This window comes from Rhincodon typus, chromosome 1, assembly GCF_021869965.1.
Source record: "Rhincodon typus isolate 14 chromosome 1, sRhiTyp1.1, whole genome shotgun sequence".
NCBI lineage: Eukaryota > Metazoa > Chordata > Chondrichthyes > Orectolobiformes > Rhincodontidae > Rhincodon > Rhincodon typus.
Genome location: NC_063332.1, coordinates 58,242,774 through 58,267,465, shown reverse-complemented (window position 1 = coordinate 58,267,465; position 24,692 = coordinate 58,242,774). Strand labels below are relative to the sequence as shown.

The 24,692-nt window shown below is 40.9% G+C and overlaps 1 protein-coding gene across 1 annotated transcript in view; it reads right to left on the bottom strand.

Annotated features, from left to right (window-relative positions):
- Window positions 1-24,692, bottom strand: part of itga1 (integrin, alpha 1) — a 158,529-nt gene that overhangs the window by 109,199 nt on the left and 24,638 nt on the right. The window contains exon 2 of the mRNA XM_048596039.1: window positions 13,151-13,271. Coding sequence (XP_048451996.1) covers window positions 13,151-13,271 — 121 coding nt within the window. The remainder of the gene's footprint in view (window positions 1-13,150; window positions 13,272-24,692) is intronic.

The following is a 24,692-nucleotide window of genomic DNA, read 5'->3' as shown; positions in this document are numbered from 1 at the left end:
AACTTGTGCTGTCAACAAGGTGCTTGGCAATCAATAATGACCTCCAATTAGCATCTCATCATTGCTTCATGAGAACCTCACCACTTCACTTGTATAAAGAATAAAACATGGAGCAAGATGTTGAGATGGGCCTTGAGGTACTTCTCAGCCAATTCTTTCATGCATCTCACCATATCCATGTCACTGAGACTCCTGTAATGTTCTACCTTTAAAGAAAAGTGCCCACGGATAAGTGTGTTGCAGCCTTGATAAAGCAGCACTTGCTTTATATAAGAGTACTAAACACAGCCTGGGCAACAGTTTGGAAGGGTTAAAATGAATGCTGCTTGAATAAGTAGAGGTGAGAATCTGTCAGCGAGCATCAAAGCACCACAGTGCGTCACACCTTAGCTTGGTGAGGACAGTCACATAGTGGTACTCTCGCTGAATTTGTAATTTGGATCCCCAAGCTAATGATACAAGGACAAGAACAGAAATTGCTGGAAAGACTCAGCAGGCCTGGTAGCATTGGTGGGAAGAAAACAGAGGTAACGTTTTGAGTCCAGTGACTACTCATCAGAACTGGGGACTTGGGTTCAAAATTCATGGCAGATGGTAGAAGTTGAATTCAATAAAAAATCTGGGATCAAAGAGCTAGTCTAATTGTGACCTTGGACCATCACTGATTATTATAAAAACCCAGTTGGCTCACTAATGTCATTTAGGGAAAGCAACCTGCCATTCTTAACTAACTAGGTCTACATCTGACACTGGGCCCATAGCAATATGGTTGACTCTGAACTATCCTCTGAAATGTCCTAACAAGCTACGCAGTTAAATCAAAACCACTTCAAAGTGTAAACTAAGGAGCAAAACCTGATTGACCTTTGGCATTAATCCGGGCACCAGAAATAGTAATAGCAAACTCAGTTCTGTTGCCCCTGCAAAATCATTCTTACTAATATCTGGGGGGGTGTGTGTGTCTGGGGGGATGGGGTGGTGCGGTGGGGAGCATGACAAATTTGGGAGAAGTATCCCACATATCAGTCAAGCAATAACTTGAGATGGGGACACAATGGCCTAGTGGTATTAACGCAGGACTGTTAATCTAGAGACCCAAATAATATTCTGGGGACCTGAGTTCGAATCCTGCCACAGCAGATGGTGGAATTTGAATTCAGTAAATATCTGGAATTAAGAATCTAATTATGACCATGAATCCATTGCCGATTGTCAGGAAAAAACCCATCTGTTTCATTAATGCCCTTTAGGGAAGGAAACTGCTATCCTTACCTGGTCTGGCCTACTTGTGACTCCAGACTCCAGACCCGCAGCAATGTGGTTGACTCTGAACTGCCCTCTGGGCAATTAGGAATAGGCAAATAATGCTGGCCTGGCCAGTGATGCCCTCATCCCATGAATAAAGGAAAAAAAAGCCACATTCACAGAGACATGCCTCACAGACAATGTCCCAGATATGGCCATCACCATCGCTGGGTACATCCAGTCCTACTAGAGATGGCAATGCATTGATATACAGTTGGGAGGTCATTGCCTTAGGAGTCCTCAACTTTGATTCAGGGCCACATGGCGAAGTCGAACATTGGCAAGAAACGTTCCAGCTAATTACTGCCTTGGATGATGAATCAGTACTCTTCCGTGTTGAATATCAATTGGAAGAAGCCAGCCTTGAGAGTGGCTCTGACTGTGAGACTGATGATTGATGTGGTCGAATTTTAAAGGACATAGCTGTAGACTTGGCCTGTGGAAAGTGGTGAGGGAACCAGCTAGAGGGAAAAACCTACTTGACATTGTCATCACCAATTTACCTTTCACAGTATTAGTAGGGAGATCGCTATAAACTCATTATAGAGAATAAAATTCTGTCTTCACATTGAGGACACACTCCATTTCGTGTGGCATTATCACTATGCCGAATAGAATAGACTTCCAATGGATGTAGCAACTTAAAGGCAAATGCCTGTGCAACATCACCAGCAGCAGAATTGCATTTAGCCAGAATATGTAATTTCAGAGCCTGGAATATTCTCCAATCTACCATTACCATCAAACCAGGTGATCATCCCCGGTACAACAAAGAGTGCAGGAGGGCACACCAAGTGCAGCATCAGGCATACCTTAAATGAGGTGTGAACCCGCTGACGCTATAGAACTGGACCACTTGCATGTGGAAGTAAATGCAATAGACAAAGCTAAGTGATGCCATTACACATGGATCAAATCTAAGCTCTGCATTCCTGCCATTTCCATAGTGAACGGTGGTGAACAATTAAACAGCCGCAAGAAGAGACGGGTCCACAAATATCCCCATCCTTAATGATAGGAGAGACCACTGAATCAGTTGAAAAGTTAAAGCTAAAATAAACACAAAGAACTAACGATGCTGGAAATCTGGAACAAAAACAGAGAGTGCTGAAGAAATTCAGTAGGTCTGGCAGCATCTGTAGAGAGTAAGTGAAGTTGATATTTTGAGTCCAGTTCCGATGAAAGGTCACTAGACTCAACTGTCAACTCAGCTTTCTCTGCAGAGATGCTACAGTGTTTCAGACCCACAGGGTTTCTTCAGAATTAACTGGTTTTGTAGAAAAGTTACAGCTGATAATTTCCATTCTTGTTCAGCCTGAAGTGCGGAGTCGATGACACATCTCGGCCTCCTCCTGAGGTTCCCAGCATCAAAAATGCTCGTCTTCAAGCAATGCAATTCAGCCCAAGTGATACCAAGACATGGCTGAATATAGACAAATTAAATGTACTCTATGTGTACCACCTAAACTCTGCAAATTAATCAGTTATAGTGATCAAGTCACAGAGTTATACAACATGGAAACGGACCCTTTGGTCCAATCAGTCCATGCCAACAATATTCCCAAACTAAACTAGTCTCAATTGCTTACACTTGGCCCAAGGCCATCCAAACCTTTTCTATTCATGAACTTATCAAATTGTCTTTTAAACGCTGTAACTGTATCCACATCCATCACTCTCTCTGGCAGTTCACCATCTGCGTAAAAAAGTTATCCCTCATGTCCCTTTTAGATCTTTCTCCTCTCACCTTAAAATATGGCCCCTAGTTTTGAATTCACCCATCCTAGAGAAAAGAATCTTTTCATTCACCTTATCTATGCCCTCATGATTTTATAAACCTCAATAACATCCCTCCTCCACCTCCTACGCTCCAGTGAAAAAAAGTCCCAGCTTTTCCAATCTATTTTTACATCACAAATCCTCCATTCCTGGCAACACCTTGGTAAATCTTTTCTGAACCCTCTCCAGTTTAATAATATCCTTCTGATAATAGGGTTACCATAACTGCATAGTAATCCAGAAGAGGCCTCACGAATGTCCTATACAATCTCAACATGACGTCCCTACTCCAAACTCAACGGTCTGAGCAATGAAGGCAAGCATGCTAAACGCCTTATTAACCATCCTGTCTACCTGTGATGCAAATTTTAAAGAATTATGTACCTGAACCCCTAGGTTTCTCTGTTCTACAATACTATCCAGGGCTCTACAATTAATTGTATTGGTCCTGTCCTTGTTTGTTTTACCAAAATACATTATCTCACATTTATCCAAATTAAGCATTTCCATGCTGTAGACCTCTGTGACTCTATAAACTTCATCTGTCACTCCTCAGACCATCGACGCTATTGATCAAGATCCCTTTGTAGTCTTAGATAATCTTCTTCACTGTCCACTATACCCCTGATTTGGTGTCATCTGCAAACTTTCACTGCCCAATAATTTGGACCAGATCCATGATATAACTGAAGGATTTGAATATTGTGTACAAGAGTGAAAACAAAGCTATTGGACAATTGAACACAGAAACTTGAATGCTGCTCTAAACATTGTGGAAACAATTTGCTGTTTCCATGGAACAAGTTATTGACTTTCAGATGAAAGTAGCAGCCATTCTCATCTCAGTCTCTCTGGTTGCAGGCTTCTCACAAATAATACAATCATAATGGATCTGAACTCTATTGGCATTTGAGAACAGAAGGATACTTATTTCTGAGGAGAGGGTCTGGTCTCATAAATGGCATGTTTCCCAACTATGTACTGATTCCAATCTCCAGAAAGGCAGTTAGAAATAAGCTACTGTACTTTAGAATTTTGGAGCTGGTTTCCAGCCCAAGCTTAATTGTATTAGACTATGATCAGGAAACAGTAACGCTGCAGTTTTTTTTTTCATTTGTTCTGGGATTGAAGAACAGATATTTTTTTTTGCATGGAGATGTATTAACACTATCCCCACTGAGGAAAGATTTACACATGCAATCTCAGCTAATCGCAAAGATATATTAACAAATTCACTAACGATCAGGGGATTGTATTCGGCCACCAGATGTTTTGAGCTTCCCAAATTAGTTTGTTACTCTTGCTATAGAATGTGGCAATGGATGAAGTAATCAGAAAATGGTATGGATATGTTTGAAAGTTGTGCAGAACCAAAAGGACCACTGCCAGAATGAAGGCGACTTAGAAGTCACATTTGAGGAAACTATTTGTAAATGTCTAGCTACAGTAAAGAGAAGAAAATCAGGTAGAGATAATTGCATTTCCATTATCCTTCTTTGTTTAAGTTAAATGAAGTTGCCTCCATTATGAACAAGGGATCTTACTTATTTGATTTTCTTCCTTCTTTGTTGCATCCAAATGGTGCTTTGTTTTCAAAAGAATGGGAACACACATAAATGAATTTTCCAGAACATAGGCACACTTGTAATAATCCAGATTAATGCCTTAGATTTATCAATGACCAGATAACTGTTTCTGCAGCATAGAGAGGAGTTATGTGCAGGAACACTGCAGAATCTTCATTGTAGAAGATTCCAAAGGAATTACCTGGGAGACTGAAGATTCCCCTATTCCTGGAACACGTTGAATTATACAGTTAGAGAGTCATAGAGCTGTAAAGCATGGAAACAGATCCTTCATTCCAACTCACCCATGCCAACCTGATATCCTATAAATCTAGTCTTATTTGCCTGCATTTGGCCCATATTCCTCTAAATCCTTCCTATTCATATATCCATCCAGATGCCTTTTAAATGTTGTAGTTGTACAGCCTCCATCAGTTTCTCTGGCAGCAACTATAAAACACATGCACCACCCTCTGCACGAAAACATTGCCCCTTAGGTCCTATTTAAATCTTTCCCCAGTCACCTTAAACCTATGACCTCTAGTTTTGGTCTCTCCCACCCCAGGCAAAGACCTTGGCTATTCACCCTATCCATGCCTCTCATGATTTTATAAACCTGTATAAGGTCACCTCTCAGCCTCCAATGATCCAGGGAAATAACTTCAGCCTATTCAGCCTCTCCCTATAGTTCAAACCCTCTAATCCTGGCACTATCCTTGTAAATCTTTTCTGAACTCTTTCAAGTTTCACAACATCCTTCCTATAGCAGGGAGACCAGAATTGCATGCAGTATTCCAAAAGTGCCCTAACCAACATCCTGTACAGCTGCAACATGACCTCCCAACTCCTATAGTCAATGCAATGACTATTAAAGGCAAGTGTTCCAAACAAATTCTTCATTATCCTGTCTACCTGTGACTCCGCTTTCAATGAATTGTGAACCTGCACTCCAAGGTCTCTTTGTTTAGCAAAATTCCCCAGGAACTTACCATTACAGATAAAAGTTCTGCCCTGATTTGCCTTTCCAAAATGCAGCAGCTCACATTGATCTATATTATCCATCTGCCACTCCTCGGCCCATTGGTCCATTTGATCAAGATCTCATTTTATTCTGAAGTAACCTTCCTCGCTGTCCACTGCACCTCCAATTTTGGTGTCATTTGCAAACTTACTAACCATACCTCCAATGTTCACATCAAAATCATTTATATGAATTCAACTTCACTTAAGTGAACAGTTACTCAGAAAAAGCTAGACTATTAAATGCCTTGTGGGAACTCCTGAGTGACTATAAAGCTGAAGTCCGAATGCACCTGACACATTCCAAACTATACCTCCCTCAAAAGCTTTTACATCCCAAAGACCATGAGATGACATTGTCCACCATTCCCCACCCACCCCTGCTCTGGATCAGACATTCCTACATCCCATTCAGATCAAGCCTCCTCCTTCAATGTCAGACCCAATTCACCTTCACAAACTTTGGACTTTACCCCTTCCCCGAACACGAGGCATGAATCATTTCCTTCACTCCCATACCCAAAATACTTCCCCCATTGCTGGATTCAAGACTCCTCCTGACCCCTCCTAACTGTGCATTTGACATTCCCCCCACCCCGACTCCAGGCCTGACACCAGCCCTCACAGACCAAATCCGTTGAACCTGGCCCCTCAGGGACTGACACCCTCTCCGGCCACTGGACATGGACCCCCTGCCCACAGCCAATTTACTCCTCCACTCAGCTCCCCTCACTGCTCCATGACACCAACCTTCGGTCTCCATCTGATCCCATACCTATCTACCATACACACTCCATCATTTACTTGTCCCCCCTTGGTCACCTTGTCCCCAGCACCTACTTACCTTGCATCTTACTGACTTGGTACCTTGTATCCGGCAGACTCGATATCCTACTCACCTGCACCCCACCCCCACAATTTCCTGATACCTACCTCCTATCCACATGGCACCCTGCACTCCCAGCGCCCTTACCTCACACTTAGCTTGCACACTTAACTTTTGATAGCTATTTAATCGTTACTCATAAGGAACTATTAAACTCAACTATTAAACTATTTCATTACATACACCCAACTATACCCGCCTCAATATCCTTTATATCTCCCAGAACTTGACAGGACACCACCCACCTCCTAACTCCTGCTCTGGAAAGAAATTCCCCATCCTACTGGAACCTAGCCCTGTCCTCACTGCCAGAGTCAAACTAGCTGCCTGTGATGCTGAAGCCAGTGCTGCTGTGAAGAATGGTGGCACAGTTTACCTATCCTGATTGTTCTACATTAAAATGAACCTACCTGGACTGCAGTATAGTTCTGCAGCTCTGAAGAAGCACTGGTCAGAATCTCCTGCCAGAAATATTGCATTCTTTCATTACAATAAAAAAAGAAGCACAGTGGCATTAGATTTTCGCTCCCTGGAAAATCTAGCATTTCAATGTATCAGCAAAAAGAGCTACAATGAACAAATGGATGACATTTGACACTTTACAGACACAATGCTTTTTTTCCTGCATGGAGACTTATTAACAATGTCCGTACCCAGGACAGATTTCAGCATGCAATCTCAGCTAATAGTAAACATAGTCACTGAGGATCAGGGGATTGTATTGGGCCACCACATGTTTTGAGCTTCCAAAATTAATTTGTTACTCTCTTGCTATAAAATGTGGCAATGGATGAAGTAATCAGAAAATGGTACAGGTATGTTTGAAAGTTGTTTAGAACCAAAAGGACCACTGTCAGAATGAGGGTGACTTAGAAGTCACATTTGAGGACACTATTTGTTTTGCTCAATAAGTAAATACAGTGGTGATTCTGCATTATGAATTGCAGATTACCTAATTAAAACAAATCATACAGTTTTACATTTCAGGACCATTTCATAATTCCTGTGCATCTTGAAATATAGTACAAGAAGTGATCTGGATAGCAAGGATTGCATTGTGGACATCAGCTTAATGAGGTGCAGTATTGTATGATACTTTGTTTGCAACTTTTGTTGTGCAGAAGTTTTTTATTAATTCATTCATGGAACGTGGACATCGCTGGCTGGACCAGCATTTGTTGCTCATACTAAGTTCCCCTTGAGAAAGTGGTGGTGAGCTGCCTTCTTAACCACTGCAGTCCATGTTTTATAGGTAGACCCACAATGCCATTAAAGAGGGAATTCTAGGATTTTGACACAGCAACACTGAAGGAACAGCAATATAATGCCAAGTCTGGATGGGGAGTGGCCTGGAAGGGAATCTGCAGGTGGTGGTGTTTCCATGTATTTACTAGCCTTGGCCTTCTAGATGGTAGTCATTGCAGGTTTGGAAGGTGCTGTCTGAGGAGTCTTGGGGACTTTCTGCTGTGCATCTTGCAGACAGTACACACTGCTGCTACTGCACGTCAATAGTGCAGGAAGTGGATGTGGTGCCAATCAAGAAGGCTGCTTTGTCCTGCACAGTGTCAAGCTTCTTGAGTGTTGTTGGAGCTGCACCCATCCAGGCAAGTAGGGAATATTCCATTACACTCCTGACTTATGCCTTGTAGATGATGTACAGGCTTTAGGAAGTCAGGAGATGAGTTACTGACATGCTCTTGTAGCTACTGTATTTATATGGTGAGTCTAATTGAGTTTTTGATCAATGGTGGCCCACAGGATATTGACAGTGGGGCATTCAGTGATGGTAACACTGTCAAGGAATGATGAGTAGATTCTCCCTATTTGGAAATGGTTGTTGCCTGGAATTTGTGTGGCGTGAATCTCACTTACCACTTGTCAGCCCAAGCCTGAATATTGCCCAGGTCTTGCTACGTAGAAACATAGATCATTTGAACGTGGACTTCTTCAGTATCTGATAAGTGGCAAATGGTGCTGAACATTGTGCAATCATCAGCAAACATCCCCACTTCTGACTTTACGATGGAGGGAGGGTCATTGATGAAGCAGCTGAAGGTGGTTGGACCTAGGAAACTACCCTGAGAAACTCCTGCAGAGATGTCCTGGAGCTGAGATGACTGACCCCTAACAACCACAACCATCTTCCCATGTGCCAAGTATGTTTCCAATCAGCATAGAGTTTGCCCCTGATACCCATTGACTCCAGTTTTCCTGGGGATACTTGATACCACACAGAAACATGATGTATTCATCACTTTTTCTGTTTGTCATTCTTCAATAGCTGTGTTCTAATTCCCCAATCTCTCACACAAAATTTCCTTATTTTATTGACTCCCTCTATGCTTTCAAAATCTCCACAGGAGCAGTTTTCAGTCAGCAGTGAAGAAACTGTATATATTATTCACCAATGACAGTTGTCTGCGTGTTTTGCTGTCTTTAGAGAATAGGCTTATTTTAATCCAGTGTTTAATCTACAATGGCATCCTCTGGATTTGTTATATTTGAGAATATAACTCAATAAAATAAGGCTCTTCAATGAATCATACTGAAGAAATGTGACTGATACACATAGGGTAATTCCACGCCCCACCATGGTGAGTTTGGTGACAAGGGCATTTAGTCAGATACAATGGTGGAAAATGGGGACTTACCCCCTTTCAGCGCCACACCAATTAACTTCATCCTGAGGAGGGGCATGAACAGTTTTACTGCATCACTGCTAACTGAGGCCCGAAAGTGGGTAATAGATATCCAGTTAAAGGCCTCATCACAATGCTATTGATATTAACCCAGTGGAAGATTTGGAACTAAACCAAATGTGTGCATTGTTGCTTCTGGACTTCCAGCAGGTCCCTTTTCAAAGGTACTAAGTGCCTGAGGAAGAGACCTGACATTGGGAAAGGAGGGTCCCCTGAGAACAATCCCTTTACTTCCTGTTAACACTCCTCCCCCACAAACTGCAATCTGTGACCTCTACCATAATTGCCCTCCTGCCATCTTTCATCTGTGGTCAGAGAGCCAGTGATGATACTAGTGCTTACTGGTTGTCATAACAACCAACAGCCTCTATTTCCTTGTCTCAATAGAGCCACCAGCTTCTGATTGTCTAGCAGATCAGGCTTATATAAACCATAGAACAATACAGCACAGGAACAAGCCCTTTGGCCCACCATGCCTGTGTCAGCCATGATGCCATTCCAAACACTAATCCCATCTGTCTGCACACGATCCATGTCCCTCTAATCCTTGTCTGTTCATGTGTCTGTCTAAATTCCTCTCAAACTTTGCTAACATATCTACTTCTACTACTTCAGCATGTCCATAAGGATTCTTACCAATTTTTATTGATGCACCATCAAAAACATGCTATCTGGATGCATCACGGTTTGGTATGGCAACTGGTCTGCCCAGGACCAGAACAAACTACAAAGAGCTGTGGACGTAGCCCAGTACATCACACAAGCCAACCTTCCATCCATTTAATCCATTTATACTTCACGCTGTCTCAGAAGGGCAGCCAAATCGTTAAAGACCCCTCCCACCCCGACCATAATCTCTTCCACTCCCTTCCGTCGGACAGAAGATTCAAAAGCTTAAACAGACGTACCAACAGATTCAAGAACAGTTTCTTCCCTTCTGTTATTAGACTTCTCAATGGGCCTCTCTATATTCAAATTTAATGATGATCTCCTTCTTTGTGCACCTTCTCTGCAGCTGTAACATTGTATTCCTCGCTCTGTTCTATTACCCCTATGCACTTTGCATCTTATGATTCAGGAGGCAATGGCGTAGTGGCGTTAACACTGTACTGTTAATCCAGAGACCCAGATAACATTCTGGTGACCCAGGTTTGAATTCCACCACAGCAGATGGTAGAATTTGAATTCAATAAAATATCTGGAATTAAAAATCTAATGATGACCATGAATCCATTGCCGATTGTCGGAAAAACCCATCTGGTTCAATAATGTCCTTTAGGGATGGCTACTGCCATCCTTACCTGGTCTGGCCTACATGTGACTCCAGACCCACTGCAATGTGGCTGACTCTCAACTGCCCTCTGATCAATTAGGGATGGGCAATAAATGCTGCCTAGCCAATGATGCCCTCATCCTGTTAATGAATAAAGAAAAATCTGCCTGTACTGCATGTAAAACAAAACCTTTCACTATACCTCGGTACATGTGACAATAATAAATCAAATCAAGCTTCCCTTGCCAGCACATTCCAGGTACCTATGACCCTCTGTGTAAAAAAAACTTGCCTCACATATCACCTCTTAACTTTTCCCCTCTCATCTTAAACCTATGTCCCATAGTATTTGACATTTCTACCTTGGGAAAATGACTCTGACTATCTATCCTGTACAGGCCTCTCATAATTTTATACACTTCTATCAGTTCACCCCCTCAGCATCCTATGTTTTTGCGTAAACAAACCAAATTTATCCAAATTCTCCTTATGGCTACTACTCTCCAATCCAGGTGACATCCCAGTGAGCCTTGTTTACACCCTGTCCAAAGCCTCCACATCCTTCCTGAAGTGTGGCAACCAGAACTGCACCAGAACATCTGCCTGGGGGTCCTTGATCATGGCTAAAGACTTGCTGCTGGCTATTTAAGAGCCTGAGTGGCATTTCATATGGCAAGCCTTCCATAATGAGCGATGTTGGGCTTTCACTGACTCTCCACCCGGCAGACAAGGACCCTGTTGCTCCATTAACTCTCTCTGCACCTTCTCTGCAGCTGTAATACTATATCCTGCACAATATTCTGCTACCCTGATGCACATTGTATGATACGATCTGACTGTGTAGCACACAAAACAACATTTTTCACTGTATCTTGGTACATTCATCTCTGTATCTCAAATCAAATCAAATAAAATCATATAAAATCAAACTATGAAGGATAAAGCAGAATACATAAGTTGGCTGAAATGAAATACAGGATGTGAAATAAAGATTGGGAAATTCAGGTGGGATTAAGGAAGAAAGATAAAAGAGATATACCGAAAAATAGGAACTTTTAAATTTCCAACACTCACATTCTTATGAGGAAATGAGGAATCACACTTGTCAACTTAAATTTCCAGGTTAGAGATATTGTCCAGCAGTCATCATCTTTTAACGCAACATTTGTTCTGTATGCACCATCTTTAACTTTACTGGGCATTTTTAATGCAATATAAATAGGTAATTGCCACATGGTCTTGCTGTTGGATTCATTTCAAAGCCAGGTGGACTACAATACTGTCCTGCATGTTACCTTATATTTCTCTCTCACATTTAACTGCGCATGTGTAGTTGCTAGATTATACTGTTAAATTTAGGTAGCAATAATGGTGAGCACTGATTTCCTTATCAATGATTTTACTTTAAAACCTGACAATGATTTTGTTTCCTCTTTGTAGCTTCATTCTTCAGGAATCCCCCCACACCCAGCCCCTTCTCTTAAATTTGTACTCTACTTTTTATAAAGTGCTGTCTTTGTGGTGAGTTTCTTACAGACATTGAATGTAAGTTTGCACAACAAGCCTTCAGCCCTGATGAAAGGATAAAACATCAAATTAAACATACAGACTGCTCATTGGGTTATGTAATAATTACGACATAAGATAGGGGCGGTAAGTAATTATTTCTTATACATGTTTTTTCTTCTTAACATGCCAGGTTTGCTAAGTATTTTAAGGAGGTATTAATTAAAAATTTAAGTCTTGTTTGATTATCTGTGGATCAGAGACAAAACATCAGGACTTATTAATTAAGCATCAACAGTATCTTACAGATGTTTACTTCCAACTAGACAGGAATAAAACAAAATAACAGACACTGCAGAGCAGAAGAAAGGTATTGCAGTCATCAAGTGTACAATTTTATAATAGTACAATATTTCAAACCATCAGTCGTATCAGAAAACATGAAAAACATGAGTTGCAAATAATTCAGCCCATGAAAAGAAAGGACAAGGGCAGGACATATATGGGAGTATCACCATCTTCAAGTTTCTTTTCAAAATGCACATTCCCTAACTTGGAATTATATTGTTGTTCCTTCACAGCGACTAGGTCAATATTGCAGTAGTCCCTTCCTAACTGCATTTGGGTTTACCTAGCACCTAATGGACTGCAACAGTTCAAAAGGGTCTTTCAGTGCCAACTTCTAAAAGGTAATTAGTGATAGGCAACAAATTTTGGTCCATCGAATGACTTCCATGTCCTATGAAAGAATAATTTTTAAAAGATGTAACACATTGCCATTTTAATTTACCTTGGACTAGTAATCCAATGGTCGGTGTCTGATGCACTGAAATGACTTATGAATTAATTCCCTATATCATGCGTACACCTTTAATGGCTACTGGTGTCTTGTTCAGTGACTCCTGAAGTATTTGAAGCACCACTAAGTTATGTGAAAGAGATGACTATGTTATCTAGGCAGGTCAGTATACCTATACAATGCCACTGCAGGTGGTGCTGTTTAAAGTGCATATTATTGTGCCCATCTCCTTGTTACTTCAAACAATGCCAATGTTTGGAACCTTTTTTATAAAAGCAGAATAAGTTCTAAAATTGTTAAAAATCAAACTCTGCTTACCATTTCCCTTCACTATTTTCAAATTGTTTAACAGCATATCCAAACATATCTCCTTGGGAACCAGTAAATACCATCGGATTTTTCACATCAACATTGAATGATCTGGCCAGTTGCAATATACCTGTAGGGAAAGAAAGCATTAAACTAAATCCATGTAGAATGTAAAGCATTGGAAATTATTTATATTTAAGTTAAAAGTACAGCAACATGTCAAAATTAAATCCAGAGTAATGGAGGCCAAATCAATGGGTCTGGGTCAATAGTCTAAATGGTAGGATGAAATGGAAGGATAACAGTCCTTTTCCCAAATCCTTAGGATTGAAGCATCTGTTACGGGTGAGCTAGGCTGTATGCATTGGGTAGTAAACATTGGTGACAACCACCCTACTGTTCCATTGGAAAGCTGACCACTCCAGAATTACCCCAGTCCAGGCAGCAGAATCCATCCAGAAACAGAGACGCTAACGGTTTTTCAGTCTTCATTTGCTAAAACACAGAGGTGCTGTGACTAATATTGTAACTAATCCCTTCCAGGATCAAATATCTTGATCAGACAATTCCCAAATATCACACAGAACCTGAATTGAGCTCTTGCCAGGTGAAAGTGGACAGTTCTCAAATAATTAGCCTTCTTATTTCTGGTGTTATAAATAAGGAAATTGTGCTTGAAATAGATGGAGGTCAAGTATATGGGGATACTTTGCATTTGAGTGTGAGAGGCTACAACCAGAGGGCCTTTTGTTGAAGGGGTTGCCCATTTAAGACTGAGCTCAGGAGGAATTTCTTCTCTCAGAAGGTAATGAATCTGTAGGACTCTACTGCAGGGCGCTGTCAAGGCTGGATTACTGGATATTCAATGCTGAGAAAGACAGGTTTTAATTAGTAAAGGTATCAAGGATTATGGGGAAAAGGCAGCGAAGTCGAGTTGAGGATCATCACTTGAGTCACGATCTGATTGAATGGCAGGTGTACAGGATGGGCTGAAGGGCTAAACTCGTTGATGATATTTGACAAGTGCATGACCTTGAATGAGTCATGTGGACATTCCTGTATGTGCCAAAGATGGTGTAATCAGTGTGTTTTTTTGTAGTTTTTTTTTGTGCCTTGCTGTTTGTTACATTATATAAGAGAGAGAGTTTTGTTCCAAGTCACTGGACTTCACTTCGGACCAGGGTCGCAAATGGTGCCAGGAACAAACTCAGCCTTCGGACTAGCCATCGATTGAGGGGTCCTCGATGGGCAGAAGGGCATTAGACTTATTGTTTATTTCCTTTCTTTTTCATTTCTTTGTTTACTTAATAAATGTTCCTTTCTTCTTCCATCTTTTATTATTACTCAATAAATGTTCATATTTGAGCAAATTGCTGTTGTCGAATCTTCTCCTAACTACATTTAACTGAATCCAAAAAGAATTGTTTGGATACACGCTGTGATCGAAGACAGCGGGGCAGACTCATTGGACTGAATGGCCTACTTCTGCTTCTGTGTCATATGGTATTATGTTTTTATGTTAATTTAATGTAGGATTCTACTGCAGCGTGCTGTCAAGGCTGGATTACTGGATATTCCATGCTGAGACGGACAGGTTTTAATCAGTAAAGGTATTGAGGGTTATGGGGAAAAGGCAGCGAAGCCGAGTTAAGGATCATCAGATCAGTCATGATCAATCGAATGGCAGGTGTATATTCAATGATTCAATATAATCCAATGAGCAGAAATTAATGACTGTGTTTGCAGTCCTGGGACTGGGCTGGGAGACAGGTTGGAGTGGGGGCTGGAGGGATGGAGGCAAGAAGCATGGTCTTATTATGGGACAGCCCCTTTCCTTCCTGACTCACACGATGTCAGGGGCAGAGAAGGTTAAGACTGGCTGCCGGTTACAAGGCTAATTGTGACTCAGAAGGACCAGTGATCATAATTCTATTAGTTTTAAAATAATTATGGAAAAGGATAGACCTGATTTAAAAAATAAAGTTCCAAATTGAAATAAGGGTCCAATTTTGATGATATTGGGCAAAAACTTTCAAATGTTGATTGGGATGGACTATTTGCAGGTAAAATAATGGGTAGAAAGTGGGAGACCTTCAAAAAGGAGACAACAAGAGTCCAGAAGCGCTATGTTTCCGTTAGTGTGAAGGGCAAGGCTGGTAGGTGTAGAGAATAATGAATAACTAGAGAAATTGAGGCTCTGGTCAAGAAAAAGGAGACAAATGGCAGGTATAGACAGCTGCGACGAGGTGAATCCCTAGAGGAGTATAAAGGCAGTAGAAGTATATTCAAGAGGGAAATCAGGAGGGCAAAAAGGGGACATGAGATAACATTGACAAATAGAGTTAAGGAGAATCCAAAGAGATTCTACAAATACATTAAGGGCAAAAGAGTAACTAGGCAGAGAACAGGGTTCCTTAAAGATCATCAAGGCCACCTATGTGTGGAGCTGTGGGAGATGGGTGAGATACTAAAGTATTTTCAGTCATTGTTTACTGAGGAGAAAGACATGGAAGCTAGGTAACTTGGAGAAATAAATAGTGATATCTTGAAACATGTCCATATTCCAGAGGACGAGGTGCTGGACGTCTTAAGACGCATGAAGGTGGCTAAATCCCCAGGACCTGATCAGGTGTATCCCTGAACTTTGTGGGAAGCTGGGGAAGTGATTGCTGGATCCGTTGGTGAGATATTTGTATTATCAATAGCCACAGGTGAGGTGCCTGAAGACTGGAGGGTGGTTGATGTGGTGCCATTATTTAAGAAAGGTGGTAAGAAAAAGCCAGGGAACTACAGACCGGTGAGCCTGATGTCAGTAGTGGGTAAGCTGTTGGAGGGGATCCTGATGGATTGGATTTACATGTATTTGGAAAGGCAAGGGCTGATTAGGGATAGTCAACATGACTTTGTGCATGGGAACTCATGTCTCACTAACTTGGTTGAGCTTTTTTGAAGAATTGGCAAAGAAGACTGATGAAGGCCGAGTGGTGGACTTTGTCTATATGGATTTCAGCGAGGTGTTCGACGAGGTTACACCTGGATAGCAAGGTTAGATTACATGGGATCCAGGGAGAGCTAGCCATTTAGATACAAAATTTGTTTGAAGGTAGGAGAGAGAGGGTGGTAATGGATATTGTTTTTCAGACAGGAGGCCTTTGACTAGTGGGGTGCTACAAGGATTGGTGCTGGGTCTGCTGTTTTTTGTCATTTACATAAATTAATTGGATGTGAATAAAGGAGGAATTGGTAGGAAGTTTGCACTTGACACCAGAATTGGTGGGGTAGTGGACAATGAAGAAGGTTAGCTCAGAGTACAACAGGACCTTAATCAGATGGGCCGATGGGCTGAAAAGTGGCAGATGGAGTTTAATTTAGATAAATATGTGGTGTTGCATTTTGGAGAGGCACATCAGGGCAAAAGTTATACACTTAATGGTAAGGTCCTGAGAATTTTGCTAAACAAAGATACCTTGGGGTGCAGGTTCATAGTTCCTTGAAAGTGGAATCACAGGTAGACAGGGTGGTGAAGAAGGTGTTTGGTATGCTTGATTTTATTGGTCAATGCATTGAGTATAGGAATTAGGATATCATGTTGCAGCTGTGCAGGAAATGGTCAGCTACTTTTGGAATACTGCATGCAGTTCTGGACTCCCTGCCATAGGAAAGATGTTATTAAACTTGAAAGGGTCCAGTAAAGACTTACAAGGATGTTGCTGGGGTTGGAAGGTGTGAGCTAAAGGCAGAGGCTGAAAAAGCTGGGGCTATTTTCCTCAGAGTGTCAGAGGCTGAGGGGTGACCTTATAGAGCTTTATGAAATCATAAGGAGGGGAACCACCGGATTGTGGATTCAGGGCTGGGTCAGGGTCAGGCCAGTTAGGGCTTGAGCATGGATCGGGTTTGGGGGTGGGCTGGGTCAGATTGGCAAACTGTGCTCAACACTGGGCCACCAACATTAACAAAGGCCAGTCCTGCTGAAAGGCTTCTCATTGTTCCCCACATCAAATCATACCCCACAACTCCCACCTCTCACAGCAGGAAAAAGTTTCTCCATATATTACCATTGTTTTCTTTTACAACTACGTTACATATTACATATGTGTCCTCAAATACAATTCTTCCACAAATTGTAACCATTTCCCCCCATCTACGCTGTTCAGACCCCTAATGGTTTTTAATGCCTGTATCAAATCTCATCTTAATGTCTCTTCTCCAAGGAAAACAGTCTCAATATTTTTCAATTTATTCACATGACTGAGGCTTCTGCTCCCTAGAATCATTCTTGTGAATCTTTTCCAAATTTCAATTTGCTGACATTTATCCAGAACATGACACAATACTTCAGTTGAGGCCAACCCTGTGATTTATGTACGTTGAACATAACTTCCAACCTTTTGTATTTTATGTCCTTATTTATAACACTCATGATCCCATATGCTTCTCTCTACCCTTGTACCTCATTTAGAGCTCTACCCTTTACTTTGTATCAGTTCTCCACGATCTTCCTAAGACAGTGTATCATCTCACACTTCTCTGCTCTGAACATCATCTGCAACTTATGCCAATTTGTCAATACACTTTTGAATTTCTACATCACCCTTGTCAAAGTACACAGCATTTCCAAGTTTTGTATCATCATTAAGTTTTGAAATTGTGTCTTGTACACAAAGATCTAAGTCATTAATTCAAATCATGAAGAGCAGGGTCTTAACACCCCTATAAACCTTATACCAGTCAAAAATAACCATTGGCCATTGATCTCTGTATCTTATCAGTCAGCCAATTTCACACCCATGTTGCTCTCATTTCTTTTCATTCAATGAACTGTAACTTTGCTCACAAATGCCATGTGGCATTTTATCAATTGCTTTTTGGAGGTCCATGTACACTATTTCAATAGCATTACCCTCATTAACTGTCTACGTTCCTACATTAAAACATTTCAGTGAGTTAATTAAGGACAATTTCCCACTAATAAGTCCATGCTGGCTTTCTTTAATCAACCAAAATTTTCCCAAATGCTAAAAAACAAAGAGCTGTGAATGCTGGAAATCAGAAATAATAAATCAGAACTGCTGGAAAAATTCAACAGCTCAGGCAGCATCTGTGGAGAGAAAGCAGAGTTAATGTTTCAGGTCCAGTGACCCTTCTTCAGAACTCATCCTTTTGCCTGATATACTTTTCCCAAGTGCAGTTTGTCCTGAGTTATAGACTAAATGTCATTTATCGTGCGTTTCATGGAGGATTTCTCTCTGTCACTCTGAGCAGGTTTTCTCATGCAGTCTTCCCAAACATGCCTCATTAGCTATGCACCCTGTCCCTACGGCACACCACGTGTCATATTCACCTATTCACCATTGGCGGAACTATGGGCTGCAGCCAGGAACTGCTGGTATTCCTAAAGCTGGTAGCATCTTTAAAGCCCAACCATGCACCCAGCCAAATGCTGGACAGTGAGTAATTGACACTCTCATGTGCTGACAAGAACCTAGAGGTTGTGCTGCATGGGATGGAGTGTGACCTAAGATGCTGGTGAATGATTGAGATCCAGAGGAGCAAGTAGTTGGAATCACAGGTTACTGTTCTGACGTTCCATGTCAAGAATTGTCGCTGTCTAGTTTCTATCCGGTGAGTAGAAGAATGGGAAACTGCATGTCAGTTAGGTGACAAGACATAATAATGAGGTTGTTAATGTATGCTAAGAAGCATCTTGATGTTCACGAGTGAGAATTGCATTTTGCCATTCAATGCTTGGTTGAAAAATAACACTTTTTGTTCTTGAAGTCTAAAAAACTCCTTACTTCTGATTCTATGATTCTCCCAACTTGCCTCCTTTGTTGAGCATCTGGAGAAAATTCCACCCAAGGTTTCTAAAATGTTTTCTACCACCAAGGTAAAACACAATCATTACCCTGCAAATGTTGAATGGCAGTCTTTCTTCTGTAAAGTGAAACGGTTGGGCTTTTGTGACAATCGCTAAAGGTTTCATGATTACCATTAAAGAGATATCAAATTTTATCAAATTCAAATTCCACCATCTGCTACAGTGGTATTTGAATTTGGTTCCACAGTACATTCCCTAGGTCTCTGCATTATTAGCTGAGTGACAATGTTTCCAAGCCATCATGGCCCCTGAACCTTTTTTAGAATAGGATCCTTTATTTTATACAGTCTCTCCATGTTCTTTGTACTGAGCTGTATCGCCTCTCACTTCTCTGCATTGAAGTTCATCTGCACCTGTCTGCCTGTTCCTTCACTCTGTTGATGCCTTTTTGAAGTTCTAAAATGTCCTCCTCACACTTTACAACCCTCCAAAGTTTGGTGTCATCTGTGAACATCTGAATTGTTGTCTGGGCACCAAGATAGATATATAAGCAAAGATCCTAATACCAATCCCTGGAGAACTCCATCACAAACATTCTTCCTGTCTGAAAAACGACCATTGACCATTACTCTCTGTTTCCTATAATTTAGCCAATTTAGTGTCCATGTTGGTATTGTCCCTTTTATTCCGTGGCATATAATTTTCCTCACAAGTCTGTCATGTGGCACTGTGTTGACATCAACAGCCTTCCCCCATCAACTTACTGTTACCTCTTCAAAAAAACACCAGCAAGTTGGATAGTGATGATCTTTCCTTAACAAATGCACACTGACCCTTCAAAATCAGCCCTCATATTTCCATATGCCTATTAATTCTATCCTGAACAATTACCAATACAGGTTTCCCCAAAATCAAAGTTAAATTAACTGGTTTGTAGTTGTTGGGTTGATCTTTACAACCATTTTTTGAGCAAGGGCAAAATGTTTGCAAATTTCCAATGTTCTAGCAAGATTCCTGAATCCAGAAAATATTAAAAGATGATAAATAGTGCAATTTTCACTCTTGTATCCTTCAAAATCCTTGGCTACATCTCATTTGGTACGTTATCATTGGTGCTTTGTCAAGTTATGGCATCTTGTCAACTTTAAATACCAACAGTAAATCCAATAGCTTCTCAATATTAATTTCAAATCCTTATAGTACTAAGTGTCCTCCTTTGTCACTGTGGCCTGGGCAGATATAGCTCATAGGCAAAGACAAATACAAAGTATTCATCTTACACCACGGCCATGCCTTTTGCTTGCATGTGTACATTCCCTCTTTGTTTCCTAATTGGCCTAACTCCTCTGTTTTCTATCCATTAATATTGATGCGCTTATAGACAATTATCCTTTATATCAGGTGCCAGTATTATTTCACAATATCTTTTGCTTTTTCATGTCCCCTCTTAACTTTATGTATTCTGCTTGGTTTTCAACTGTATCTGCTACCTGATATCTGTCAAAAACAAACTTCATCTTCTTTAATTTAAGTTATAATTTCTTTGTCATTCAGGAAGCTCTGGATTTGTGTGTACAACATTTGAAGGAATGTGCGTTGACTGTACCTAAACCATTGATTTGAAGGTACCCATTGTTCATCAAGAGTTTGTTCCACATCAACCTTTACCAGTCCATCTGGACCAGCTCTCTTCTTGCTCTGTTGAAGTCCTCTGTCCACCAGTTGATTATTTTTGCTCAGGATTGATCAATATCAATTCCACCATCATTGGAACACTTATGATACAATGATCACTGTCCTCTAAATGTTCTGCCACTGTCAGATATTCTACTTGGTTCACCTCCTTGTCATAAACGAGGTCCTGTTGGAACTCTAAAGCCCAGAACTCAAATTTCTGCAGCCGGTGACGCTTCCTGGACATGAGCGTATCTGGCTGATGAGAGGTATCCATGACTCCCCAGGACAGGAATTCCAGATTATACCAAACAACTCAATTGCACCTTTTTGTTCTATGGCTAAAGCTAATTAGATTCTTCCCTTGACCCCTCTGGGGCATCCTCTCTTACCAGCAATACAACACTCTCCTTAATCAATACCATCACCCCTTTCCCTTTTCTTCCTTTTCCATCTTTTCTGAACATGTTGTATCCAAAAATATTTAATGTATAATCCTGCTCTTTTATATGAGCCAGGTCTCCATTATCATTACATCATATTTCCATTTTACTATCTGTTTCTGCAACTCAGCAATATTATTTACCATTCTCCACATATTCACATACATGCTCAGTAATCCTAATTGCAACTTTATTATTTTCCCTTTTATTCTCTCTAATATCCTGATATTTCTTACCAAAGTATTATTTGCTTTTTTGTGTGTATTCCACACATCTTGGCATTCCTCTCCAGTATTACTTTCTGGATTCCACCCTTGTCAAATTAGCTTAAATCTTCCTAACTGCACTGTCAAATAATCTTGTTAGGAAACTGTTCCCAGAACTGTTGAGTTGTAAGTGCTCTGGCATGTACTTGAGCTTTATCCCCCAGTACCGGTCCAGTGTTACAAAAATCTAAACAATCTTTCTTGGATCATCAACTAGCCACACATTCATCTATTCAACCCTTTTATTTCTATACACACTTTGTATGTGATCCCAGGAGTACTTCAGAAATTACTAATTTTGACATTCTGTTTGCAAAATTTGCTTTCTAGCTTCCTAAATTTTGACAGTAGGACCACATCCCCTTTTTTTACCTGTTATTAGCATTGATATGAACCTACAGTTAATGTGGCGGTGGAGAAAATAAAGATATAAAACGTATGTAAGTTACGGTGTTCTGCACTCCTCACATGGTACCTTCTCATGCAAACACAGAAGGTGAAACATTTGCCCATTCACCTCCTCCCTTCTCACCATCCAAGGCTGTAGACACACTGTCGAAGTAAAGCAATGTTTCACTTGTATCTGGCCATGAACAATTCCTTTGTAATTTGCAAAGGTGTCCGCCAAGATGGTGGCAGTTTAAGTTGGTCCATTCGGAGCTCCACTCTGCTCACCAGTTCTCTTTCTCTTTCTTTCTGTGTCCTTCTTTCCTTTTTCTCCCTTCTTTTCTCTCCCGCTGTAGAAATTCTATCCGCCTCCCACACTTTTTAGCTACCTACCTAAGGAGTCGGGAAGGAGCCAGGTCGTGACTGGGAACCACGTGGAGCTGAATGCATGGGTTATGTCCTGCAGCAATGGCGGATTTAGTGTGGGCTGGAGCAATGGTGGTGGATCAAGAGTGGGCTGGCAAGGATAGGTCAATGAGGCAGCAGTGGTGAGATTCGGCCAGTGAGGCAGCCCAGTGCAGGATGCTGGCAGCAACATAGTGAGGGTTGGAAAGTCCTGAGGGGGCCTACGGCAGTTGGACTCTCTTAAGTTATCATTTTCTCTTATCTTATTCTAAGTTAATGTGAATGCCGCCATGTATGTACAGCGAAGGTACATACTTTTCACTGTATTTTTACATTGAATGCATGTGACAATAAATGATACAATTCAATTAAATAAAAAAACCTGCCCTGTTGCTCTTCCTCTACCTCTGTCAGAAGAATAGAAACAATTTCCAATACCTTTTTCAATTCTGACAAAGTCACACCAGACTTGAAACATTAATACTGTTTCTCTCACCATAGATGTTAAGTTACTCCAGCATTCACTGTGTCACTGATTTCCAGCAGCCACAATATTGTGCATTCATTCAAATGATATTGTGGAGGAGGATTACCTCGAGTATTTATGTGAAAGGTTCTTAGACCAATATGTCGATAATGGGCAGTCCCAGAAGAGGCAATGTGCAATGAGAAAGGATTAACAGTCTTCTTGTGCTGGGCCACTTTGGAACAGTGATCATATTATAACAGAATTCTTCAATAAGATAGACAGTGAAGTGAAACTGGAACTAAAGTTTTGAATCTAGACAAATAGAACTATGAAGGTTTGAGGCATAAATGGAAAAGGATAGTTTAGGAAAGCTTACTAAAATGGGTAATGAAAGATAGACAATGGCTAACATTGAAGGAACATAATGCAACAGTTGAATTACAACAATTATTCAGTGCTGGTTGGCATAAAAATTAAACAGAAAATTTAATTCAACCAAGACTTACACAATAAATTAGGAACGGTTTTAGATCCAAAGGTGAACGACACAAAACTGCCAGAAAAGCAGCAAGCCTAAGGATTGGGAGCAATTTAGAATTCAACTAAAGAGGACAGAAATTTTGATCAAGAGATGCAAAATAAGCACGTGAGTAATATTTTAGGGAACATAAAATTTGACTCTAAAACGTTTCTTTAAACATGCATAGAGAAAGAAAACCATGAAAATTACAATCAGAAATAAACAAATGATGAAATTGGACATATACTTTGGTTCTGTCTTCACAAAAAAGGGCACAGATAACCTTCCAGAAATATTAGAGAACCAAGAATCTAGTGACAGGGCTGTATTGAAGGAAATCAGTATTGCTCATCAGATGCTGATGAAATTAACGTGGTTAAAGGCTAGCAAATCACCAATGCCGGAAAATCTACATGCCAGAATAACTTTTTTATTTTTGAATCCCTACAGTGTGGAAACAGGCCCTTCAGCCCAACAAGTCCACACCGACCCTCAAAGTATCTCACCCAGGTCCATCCCCCATAACCCACACATCCCTGAACACTACAGGCAATTTAGCACAGCCAATCCACCTAGCCTGCACATCTTTGGACTGTGGGAAGAAACTGGAGCACCAGGAGGAAACCCACGCAGACACAGGGAGAACATGCAAACTCCACACAGACAGTTATCCAAGGGTGGAACCGAACCCAGGTCCCTGGCGCTGTGAGGCAGCAGTGCTAACCACTGAGCCACTGTGCCGCCTGAAGAAATTTACCCAGGAAATATTGGATGCATCGGTTGTCACCGTCCAAAACCTACAGACTCTGGAGCGGTTCCTATAGGTTAGAGAGTGGCAAATGTACCTCCACTGTATAAAAAGGGAGGAAAGTAGAAACATTCTCCAGATAACTGCAGACCAGTAGGCTTAATGTCAGTATTGGGGAAATTGCTAGAGTCTACCACAAAAAAACATGGTAATGGAAAATTTAGAAAACTTTAACAGCATTGCACAAATCTAGCATGGGTTTATGAACGGCAAATCATGTCTAACAAATCTACTGAAGTTTTTTGAGATTGTAACTGATAGCATTGATAAGGGAGAACCAGTAGATGTGATGTGTTTGGATTTTCAGAAGGTTTGTGATAAGGTGTCCCATAAGAGTTTGATGGGCAAAATTAAAGCACATGTGGTAGGGAGTAATGGGGTAGTGGGGTGGTGCAGTGAAAATTGCAAGCCTCAATTCCTAGAGTTGTCACAAATGTAACAGATTTTATAAAACGCAAAGTTCCTAAATTTACCCAATTTCAAGAGCCAGGTTAATAGAAAACACAAACTAGGTTTCTGTACTGAATGAGAATTATTATTTATCCTAAGTAATTGGACTCTACCTACAAGCAAACAGTTAGAAACCATCAGCTTATAATACAACTAATTAAACATGAATAAACACACAGACACACACACACACAGACAGACACACACACACACAGACACACACACACACACACACACACACACACAGACACACACACACACACACACACACACACACATACACACACACACACATACACACACACACACAC